Here is an 11,143-nt window from a genome sequence, read left to right as displayed (position 1 = left end):
ACATTTGCTTTGTATCTTTATTTTCTGTCTTGAATTTTTGAACTGGTTTGCTAATTGGTATACTCTTAAACAACCTGACATTTATCAGGAAGTGAGTTAATTTTTTTTGAAAAGAACGAAGAAATTCAATACAGCTAAGTGGGTAAATATGGAATAATAAAAAAAATGTGTGTGAGAGCATTAAAGTAGCGTGTGGAAGGGGTTTTATCTTTTCAAATTGATTACTGTGGTGTTAGTGAGTAGTTAGTAAGGTTATGGGGTTATATCTGCAATAATAAAGGGTTAGTGGTAAGGTTTTTTTTTCATACATCCCGACTCTGTAAATAAGTGATTTTTAAATTCACAGTTTTTAACTGAAGCAAAAATACGATTTCCACTTTTCTTTTTTTAAAACAAATTATCTCTTCTATTTTCTAAAAGTTTTCTAAGCTTTTTGTAGTTATTCGAAATTCATTAATTATTGTTAATTACTATACCAATTCGTCTTTTGTTAAGTTGTTGTATGTTTTAATTACTGCGTTTTTTTTTTTGTTTGTTTGTTTATTTTTCTCTTCACAAAATTTTGAGTAAAAAAACTCAGATATTCATTACAAATGCCAACATAAATTTATAAGTTATCCAAAATAATTACTAGGTTTCTTTTATTTATTATTTTTTTTTTTTCAGATTTTCGACTAAATCAACTCCGACATTCGATATCGATATACTGACATTTATAAAGCCATCTTTGAAGCTGTGGGATTGGGGATTAAATTTACTACTTGTAAGATTAAAACGAAACGTGTTTTTTGGATAAAGTGTCGTATTACTCACTCAGTATAAGACGTCTTTAAGTATCATATTATCCACTCAAGATAAGACGTCTTTAAGACGTCTTTAACTCGTTTTTAATTCGTCTAGACTTCTGTTACTAGTTAAAGATGTGTTTAAGACGGCTTTCGCACACGTCTTTAAAACGTCTTTAAGACATCTTAACAACTTTCGGGATAACCAGTTTAAGACCTTTTTAATTCCTTCTTTCCCACCCAACAACAAGTCAACAACATAAAGCCGTCTTTAAGACGTCTTGAAATTTATTTTAAAGATGTCTTAAACTGGAAACATTGTAAGCTGGAAACATTGTAAAAGGAAACATTGTAAGCAGTCTTATTTAAAACGTCTTAAAGTTGTCTTAAGACGTCTTAAAGACGGCTTAAAAAGACGTGTTTATATATATATATATATATATATATATATATATATATATATATATATATATATATATATATATATATATATATATATATATATATATATATATATATATATATATATATATATATATATAACCTTCCAGTCTCCTTCCAATACAACATAAATAACTATATTTATATTGTATTGGAAGGTGGTGACAGAATATAGAAAGTTGTGGAAATATGAGCTATCAAAATGCAATAAGTGAAAAAAGAGACATGATTTAATATAGAAATATATTTAACAGCATTACAGTACATGGTTATAAAATTCTTTAAAACTATTTTTTCCGCCTCTCTGTCCATCCATATTGAAATTTATCATTAGCGAACAATCCAGCATACTAAAAAATCAGAAGGTAAATAAATAATTCAGAAAACTGATAACTTCTAAAATTACTAGGGAGATCTTGTTTTCTTATCAGCATTATAAAAGCCTAACTTCAGGTTCCATGTGAATTGTGATGAGCAAAAATCTATTTACTGTAATAGTAGGGGAGACCGGGGCTGGTTGGCTACAATTTTAGTTTTTGAGCTCTGTGCATTTCTGGGTGAACTTTTTTGAGGATATCAAATTGCAGTTCAAAAGAATATGAATTTGGCAAGCATGTGTAAGTGTCAAACATTAAAGAAAATAATAATTGTGGGCCCAAAAAGGCCTCCAAAAAAGAGGCCTTTTTGGGCCTACAATTGGCACATACCTTAAGGGTATGTTGGCACATACCCTTAGGGTATGTGTCAACTTACCCCAGGGAGGGGGGGGGGGTAAGTTGCCTATACCCTAAGGGTAAATTGGCACACCATATAAAAAGAGAGAAATTTAGCAACATTAAGCATATATTTCAAGCACAATATTTTTTGACATTAACTTTTGTTGGCCTTAGCATCAACAGCATTTTTTGTAACATTTTTAGAATTTACAGGCCTGTCTATATTTTTTTTTTATAATTTCACATGTCTGTAGATCTGTAGTGTTATATAACTTAAGTAAATTTACAGCTAATGCGAAAAGTTGTAAGTTGGCACATGTTGCCAACTAGCCCCGCGATCATTGTGTCAACTAACCCCAAAAGCTTTTTGCTAACAAAATGGGTTAAAAATCCCTTAAAACGCGAAATAAGAAACGCAAAATGTGACTGGTTAGAGTGAACCATACAACACCAAAATCTATTCGAGTTTACTTGTAGCTAATGCTATTCCTTTTTAAAATTGAAAAAGTAATATACTTACAAAAGTTACAAAGTTAGTGAATAAACACAAAAGTCGCTATAAATTCCATGCGCATGGGCTTATAGTTTTCTGATTGGATATAATTAGCAATCACTCAAGAAATACATAACTAGTTAATTCCAAATTATTTTAATAATAAAACTTATTGAATCTTTTAAAGTTTTTAAGTAATTATATATTTACTATTTGAAGCAGGAATAGTAATTATTAATTCTACTTAAAACCAGGATGTAAATTAAGCACTCAGCAATTTTTATTAAGGCCACAGCAGACCTGTTTTTCACTCTTAAAATGGTGAGCACCCTTCTTCTGTTGTAAAAAGAATTTGGTCCGGTAAACTGTAGTTTGACTGCTGCACAAACCATAACCAATAAGAAACTAAAATTATAATTATCGCATTTCAATGGGCATAAAATTAAGATAAATTAGGGATTTATGGGACATCAGTATTAGCATCAAACACCCCAAATTTTCTTCAAAGATTGCTTTCCGTAAAAAAAGGTTGCGAGTATTTTTTTTAAAATAACATATAGGAATCTTTGACACTTAAAATGTTTTACTAAGTTGAGTTTTTTGAGCAGCTGTATTGCACCTAAATGAATTTTCTGAAGATCCAAGGAAGGTTTCTTTTTTAATTCCATGCATTCATGTTAATATTAAGCAGCTTAAAATTAAGCAGCTTAAAAACACTATTGGCATTCATCAAAAATTCTTTTTTTAAAAGAATTTTTGATGAATGCCAATAGTGTCAACAAAGCTTAATAAGTTTTTACACTCCATTTTTGCCCCTATCAAAGTTACGAGATAAAAAGATGAACAACTTACTAGTTACGAGATAAAAAGATGGACAACTTCAAAACTGCTAATTCCTGCTCTTCTCTAATGAGTCCTAAACCTTTAAATCTAAAGAACGTTTAAACTCTTTCCATTTAACCCTCATGCCATTACTTCCATAACCCTTGTTAGTCTTTCCACATTGACATAACACCAAGTCAGACATCACTGACTACACAAAAATATTACAACAGTTGATGCATTGCATATAACTTATTATACTATTTATTTTATTTAATATAACTGATGCGACTTTTTTGTGCCTTTTCCCAGCGTTTATTTTTAGCACTGATTTGTATTTTTTTTTTTTTTTGCACTAGCATTTAATTTACACCACCGCAAAAGCAGCCTTAACGCGCTTAGCGCTAGCTATTAATTACGCTAAACCCATCTCTGCATGCATATTGTTATAATTAAAAAGTTAAAATGCGACATCCAGTCAAAAGAGAGCAAATACATTAAATGTATATGTTCTAATGTATATAATTTAGTTAAAAGAAATGGATATAGAGAGAAAATAGAATTTATTTGTTGAAGTTAAAGTTTGTTTTTCTATAATTCTTCAGTAATTTTTTTCACTTTTTGAATTACAAAAGGATAAAAAAATTTTGCCAGATTTTTTAATCCTTTTTAGCGCTGTTAAATTTGGACTCATTTTATTGCATTTTCGTTGCAGAACGCAGCAAATCTGGTTATATATTCGCAATTTCGGCTTTGATGTTTTATTTTAACTGATCTTAAGTTTCAGGCGTGTTGGTATATACTTTACACTTTAGTATAGTATATACCAACACGCAAATCCAGTGACCGAGCAGGCCAATTAAAATTTACGTATTTTGAGATGATGCTGTCAGAAAAGATATGTCGCAATGCATCCATTATTTCTAGGGCAGCAGCACCATCCTGTTGAGACTATATGTTTTGGAGTCATAACTGATTTATTTCGGATACCACCAATAGTTCAAGCATTTATGTGTAGCGTGCACCATTGAGCATAATTACATACCTCTGTCATCTCCAAACCACAAATACCCGAATTGTTGGCGGTGAAGGAGGATTTCTTCCAGGAGGTTGTCTTCGAAATTCACGTTGTGCTGCAATAATTCAATCATTATTTCGGGCATACATTCACATTATTGCTGCGCGTTGTTATGGAGTATAATTATCCATTTAAAAATTTTTTTAGTTGATCTTCAAAAAATCTGAAAAAATGATTTGTTTAGAAGTTATAAGCAAAACAAATCAGACAAAATGGGCAGGCTTTGATAATTGGTACATGGTTTTCCGGTTATCACTCAACAAGGTTAAATTACATTAAATTATGTTAATTTATGTACCAATTCAACATTCGAATTATTTAATATTATTTTCACTAAGAATTCCAAGTTTCAGTTGCAAAACTTACTTCTGATCAGCTTTAAAAATTGAAGTCAATATCACGATGAAAATTCCTATAAACGGTTTAAGTAAATTTAGCAAAAAGTGTGAGTTTTTGTCCTTATTACAGTAATTCCGATACATAATTCCATATCACAAGCCGCACTAGATTTTTATCATTTTATTTTGTGTAACCCTAAAACTTATGGGAAAGTTGTAGGAACCATTTGTGAATGCCAAAAATTTTAGTTCACAAATTAAAACTTATGAAGATTGTAAATCTGGCGGATTTTTTTTTTTTTTTGCACATGAAGAGTTTTGCGAATTCCGTTCCAGATTTTGATAAGCACGGGTTTTTTTCCTCGCGTTTTATAGCAATCTCATAAAAAAATCTCAGGATGCCATTAAAGAATTTAAGCGTGAATAAGTGTTTAAAAGCGTAAAATAATATTTCCTTAATAAAAACCTTAAATTTTTTTTATAAAGTGACTCTTTTATGTTGGGTCGTGGGAAAAAAATGAAGTCGCAGAAATTGAGTTTGTGCGAACTTACGAAAAACCTATCGTAACTACAGTCTACACATCTACAGAAACGAGCATTTGGCGTCTTCGAGGAAAAATGTTACGTCAACGCTAAATTTGGATTTTTTCAAACGGCTTTTTGTTTTCACTAAAAGTTCACTAAAAGAACCCAAAATTTAAGATAATAACAAAACAGACCGGTGAACTCTGGTTGAATGTCTTTTTAATACATCTATATTTACATAAATTGCTTATAGAAACTAGATTTTTTCTAAATTATGACTTCCCTTCGATCAAGAAAACTTGCTGTTATGGGATTTCGTTCTGTTGGTAAGCTGAGTTGACTAACATTACAAATCTAGTTAATAAATAGTTAAGTAATAGTTACTGACCTGGTATAACTTCATAACTTCTTCTCCATTCTATATTCTTTTTCATTATTAGAGAATTGGTTAATCAATGAAGTACTTTATAACAAGTTATTTTAAAAAAATATAAAAGTTACTTTCTTTTTTTCTTTTCATCAAGTTCTTCTTTAAAAACTTGTACTAATAGACACAAATTTCATAAAATTGATAAATGTTAGGCATTTTTTTCAGGGAAATCTTCTTTATCGATTCAATTTGTGGAAGGTCAGTTTGTGGACTCATATGACCCAACCATTGAAAACAGTAAAGAGTTTGTTAATTTGATTTCAAATTACTTGAGCTTAAAAGACTTTTTTTTTTTCTTTTATTATTATTATTATTATTATTATTATTATTATTATTATTATTATTATTATTATTATTATTATTATTACTACTACTACTATTATTATTACTATTACTACTACTACTACTAGTACTAGTACTACTACTACTACTACTACTACTACTACTACTACTACTACTACTACTACTACTACTACTACTACTACTACTACTACTACTACTACTATTATTATTACTATTATTATTACTATTGTTATTATTATTGCTATAATTATTACTACGACTATTATTATTACTACTACTACTATTATTATTACTATTATTATTACTATTATTATTGTTGTTGTTGTTGTTATTATTATTATTATTATTATTATTATTATTATTATTATTATTATTATTATTATTATTATTATTATTGTTATTAATATTATTATTACTGCTGCTGCTGCCACTGCTGTTGTTGCTGCTACTACTACTAATCATAATTTTTTACTAAAAAGTTTTATCTTTTCTTTATAACTAAGTGTTTATGGATTTTATGATTACTCTTTATAACTAAATTATCAGTCTTAAAGTTGAAGATTTTGAGAAAAAGAAAATTAAAAAATAAAATTTGGCTTTATATTTCAGCTTTTCATACAAAGATCAAACACAAAGGACTAGAATATATAATTGATCTAGTTGATACAGCTGGTCAGGTAAGTGTTTAAAACTTTCAATTAACTTTTTATATTTCTTATTTTCAAGTAAATAATTCTAACTATGTTACTGTCATTAAAATTTCAAAGTAAACAAATTGAAAAAAAATACTTCAGTTTTTTTAAATATTTTAAGCTTTTATATTGCTTTAAGCAAAAACAATTTTTGTTTTAAAAATCACTTTAGGAATAATTCATGCCAAATGTCTTTTGCTTATCAAAATAATGACCCATACTAGCCAAACTAATCAAGCTAGTCTTTTATTTACAGTGTCACAAATACACTCTCTTTTGCTTAAGAAGTTATTGATTAATGGATTTCAATATCTCTTCCCATTGATGATTCTTTTATTCTAATCTTTATATTATATGATTTTATATAAGGATGAATACTCTATCATGCCACAATCTTATTGTGTTGACAATCATGGATATATTCTTGTTTATTCTGTCACTTCTAGAAAAAGGTTTGTTTTTTCAGTGACAAAGTTTATATTATTGTCGTACTGTGGTTCACATTAGTTATGGGTTTAATAGTGTTTCAAAGAAAGATTCAGTGTTGAGTTTTAAAATACTTTCTTTAAACTAAACTTTTGTTTCTTTTCCTGATAAAGAAGCTTTTTTAGAATTTTCTACTAATCCTATTTCTGTTTAATTTTCACTGTGCTATATTTTGTTTAATTTTAACAAAATTTTTAGTTCTCTATAAAGTTATTGTTCTTTGTGTTCATAACAATTCTTATAATAACTTAGTTGTAATCACTTGCTTTCTGAATTCCTGCTCCACTTAATATTGATGTGAATTAAAAAAAAGATATAGTGTCATTTTACAAATCTTCAAAAAAGTGAGCTTTTTCTAGAACCACTAAATACATTTAAAGAACCCATCAGTGTGAAATAGGTTCTCTTCTTTAGCTTTGATGTTGTAAAAGATATAAGAGAAAGATTACTAGATCTAACTGGACAAAAGACGTAAGTAGTTTAAAAAAAGTCCTTTCAATATTATATTTTGTTTTCAAAGATCAATAACCTTTTGTAATAAAATAAAGTTACTCTATACTATTAGATTACCAATACTGTTGGTTGGAAACAAGACTGATTTACACATGGAAAGGTCAGTATAACACCTATTAACATTGAAAAGATTATTATAGTGTTATAATTATAAATTTGATAACAGCTTTTTATTTGGTTCACATATAATTATTTATAAACTTAAAAAACGGTAATTACTTTAGGTGTGAAGTCAGCTAAAAATAAAAATACTTTTTCAAGCCTTAAAGAAATTAAAATGATCTTGTCTTTTATTATCAGGGTGATTACTTCAGAAGAAGGCAGCAGCTTAGCAAAAAAATGGAAAGCTGGTTTTTTGGAGTCATCTGCCAAAGAAAACAAGGTTGAAATTAATCCAGCTGCATTCTGGTTATCCTGATTTTATTATAGTTTTTACTTTTCTGATTTTTTAACATTAAACATTTAAATGATATTTAAAACTAGTAGAAAACATTTGAAAACATTTAAAGACATTTAAAAGTTAGGTAGAATTTGGTAGAACAGGTCAATCCAACTATGAAAAAAAAAAGTTGGTTGTTCAATAGAGGTACTGGCACTGACTAGAATTAAATTTAATATTTTATACTAAATTATTAAATTTCATTCTAGTTATTCCAGTACTAGTATCTCTATTGACATAATCAACTCTCAAATTAACGATGAATTAAAAACACTTACAAATGGGAAATAAAGAAAACAGTGATAATTTGTTAAAAAATTAATTTTTATTATCTGTGATTTTCCAACATATCTTCTATAGTTGCTTTAACATTTTTAGGATTGAATAAACTGCATGAGTTTTGTCAGCAATTTTATAATCAAAATATTTGCAATCACCATAATAAAGTAAGCCTAAATAAGTTGCATCTGTGCTTAATACTTTTTTACAGAAGTTTTTGTGCAAAACTTTTTCAACAGCAAATTCATTTTCTGTGTTTTTTCCACCAAACACAATTCCAAAATCAAGTTTATCATTTAAAAACATAAAAAGACATTCAATCTTCTATTATCATTCAATCTTTTTCATCATTTGATCATTTGTTCAATTTTTAATTAAAGATAATAAATAATAAAAATAAAACAATAATGAAGGAATAAAAAAGATAACTGCCATTATCTTTTTTTGTTCTTTCATTATCGCTTTAAAATAATTTTTACAATGAATTTGAAAAACTTAAAAACTACCTTTAAATAAGAGAGGTGCACTTTTCTTTTGAATAACATCCCAGATCTCTGGAATCTCATTTGAATCAGTAATCATCTGGAAACATTTTGAATCTCATTTGAATCAAGTACAGTAATAACATAATCAAAAATATTTTTTCTAAGTTGTCTGAGTTTCCTAAAGCAATAATTAGGGCACTGTACCCAATACTTTTCAATCTTTAGAGTTGACTTTTCAACCTTTGAATTTCACTAGAGTTACTAGCATAACTTTCAGCAAGATAGTCACCAGTTTTTCCATCACTAAGAACACTTGTGATGTTACCAAAAACTAATGATGGTAACATATTTAACTCATTAAATACAGTCAAGTTAAGTTAGTAATTTTTATATCAGTTTTTCCATAAGCATAACACCAAGTAACATCTGGTAAATTAGTTCTAGATAACTTTTGTATTGCCTAAGCAAGTTTAAGTAAAAGAAAATAAAGCTTAATTAAATGAGTTTAGTTTTAAAGTTAAGATATCAATTACAAAATACGTTATGGATTGCCAAAAGATGTGTTCCTTTTATTGGCTGTTAAATATTTATCAAAGATAGAAACAAAAGATATTGTTGAAAAAAAAAAGCACATTTAAAGAAAACAAATTTGGAAAGAACCAAAATTGGAAACATGCTAACACAGAAATGCTATAGTTGTGAGATTGTTTGGGACCAATTGTACATTAATTAAAAAACTTCATGTTATTTCAATGGTAAAAGGTTACAGCAGTTCAATTATTTTGGAATGCTGTCAACATTTATCTTTGATAGCTGAATGGACATCCCAGGTTTTTGATCAAAAGGTGAAGCAGATGCAGGCATGAATCAACAACTCAAACAGTTTAATTATTGATTTTAAGTAAACACCTTTGCCTTAAATTTTTCACACTAGACATAGTGTGAAAAATTTAAGGCAAATTTGCATTTGCTTTTTCTTTTCTTTTTCTGAGAGGAGAAACATTCACATTTGTATGTGAATATTTCTCCTCTCAGAAAAGAAAAAAGAAAAAGCAAATGCATGTATAGTTTCAGTTAAAAAACCTGCATTACTTCTACCAATTCAACTCATTTATGAAGATTTTATCAACCAACAAATTGTCATAAACTTGTTCTATATGTCATTTATATAACATCATCTGGAGTAGTAAAGATAAAGCTATATGAACAGGACAGAACCAATCAAAAAGCATCCTTTTACTATTTACTTATTCAAAGAATGTAATTGAAAATAACGGTTGTGCTTAACCATAATTTACTCTTTTAGAGACATTTATCCATCTATTTGAAGGAAATACATACAATATGTAAGATGACAAACCAAACAATAATTAGTGCAGCTATTCATGCTACACTTTTCTTTTTGATTCTTCAGTTTTAGTTGATTCTTACTTTATCCGTTTTTCTAACAAATCTTTTTTAATAATAAAGAATCTACTCATGTTTAAAATAAATTATTACCTTTAATATTTTGATCATTCAGATCATTTGATGATTCAGAACTAATCTCCTAAAAAAAATCTTCTGTCTTCACATTTGTTGAAAGTAAATTTCCTCAGAACAAATTCAGTGAGGAGTTTCTTTTACTAAATTATTCATATTATGTTTTATTTTTATTTTAGACAGTGCAACTTGTTTTTCACACAATAATTGATGAAATAGAGAAGCTGCAAAATGGAACAACTCCAAAAAATGGTGGTTGTATCATTTCGTAAAGAATGTTTACTTGATTATCTAGTAAAATCTCAGTTTTAAACTGGACCTCTCTTAAAATCTCATCGCTTTAATTTGTTAATGAGCAATTTATGAGGAATCCAAGAAAATCCAGAATCACTTATACACTTTGTTAATGTGGTGGTGATATATGGAAACAAATTTGCAACAAACACTGTTATCATTAGATATAATTCTCAAGGCTTTTTACAATATATCTTTTTTGTATATAAATTTATAAAGTAGAATTTCTGCAATTTAATTTTTTTCAACTTTCAGATTTCTATTTTATTTCATTGTAAAATAATTATGCTGCTGGAAGTTTTTATGACTAAATGAATGTTTAATAATTAAAATGTATCTTAGAGGTGAAATAGTTTTTTGGTATTTTTTGTAGGTTTATCTTAAATACATTAAGATAAAGAGTATTTAAAGTTCTTCATTATTTAATAACTTTTTGTTTGTTTCTTTACCAGGCTTTCAGCATTTTCATTTGCAACTCTTTTTTTCCATAACTTAAAAATTTAGGACAAGCTTTCTTTTTTTATCAGTTACAATCCTTTTTT

The 11,143-nt window shown here is 27.9% G+C and overlaps 1 protein-coding gene across 1 annotated transcript; it reads left to right on the top strand.

Annotated features, from left to right (window-relative positions):
• The first annotated feature begins 5,245 nt into the window (after positions 1 to 5,245).
• LOC145189918 (GTP-binding protein Rheb-like) lies at positions 5,246 to 11,003 on the top strand. Its single transcript, XM_080066635.2, has 8 exons — positions 5,246 to 5,524; positions 5,794 to 5,865; positions 6,541 to 6,608; positions 6,993 to 7,075; positions 7,524 to 7,580; positions 7,675 to 7,722; positions 7,923 to 8,004; positions 10,487 to 11,003. Exons 1-8 carry the CDS (start codon positions 5,473 to 5,475, stop codon positions 10,577 to 10,579), a joined length of 555 nt encoding a protein of 184 aa, XP_079922761.2. The 5' UTR covers positions 5,246 to 5,472; the 3' UTR covers positions 10,580 to 11,003.
• Positions 11,004 to 11,143: the final 140 nt, after the last annotated feature.

Source organism: Hydra viridissima, unplaced genomic scaffold (assembly GCF_058129835.1).
Source record: "Hydra viridissima isolate aposymbiotic clone 2 unplaced genomic scaffold, HvirCarnegie_v1 scaffold_6, whole genome shotgun sequence".
Lineage (NCBI taxonomy): Eukaryota > Metazoa > Cnidaria > Hydrozoa > Anthoathecata > Hydridae > Hydra > Hydra viridissima.
This window is presented reverse-complemented; position numbering and strand designations above follow the sequence as displayed.

Bases quoted from the DNA above. Each gene is read 5' to 3' on its own strand.
- LOC145189918 (XM_080066635.2), top strand. From the start codon at position 5,473: ATGACTTCCCTTCGATCAAGAAAACTTGCTGTTATGGGATTTCGTTCT. The intron at 6,609-6,992 runs GTAAGTGTTTAA...ATTTTATATAAG, and splicing joins TAGTTGATACAGCTGGTCAG to GATGAATACTCTATCATGCC. The intron at 7,076-7,523 runs GTTTGTTTTTTC...TCTCTTCTTTAG, and splicing joins TCTGTCACTTCTAGAAAAAG to CTTTGATGTTGTAAAAGATA.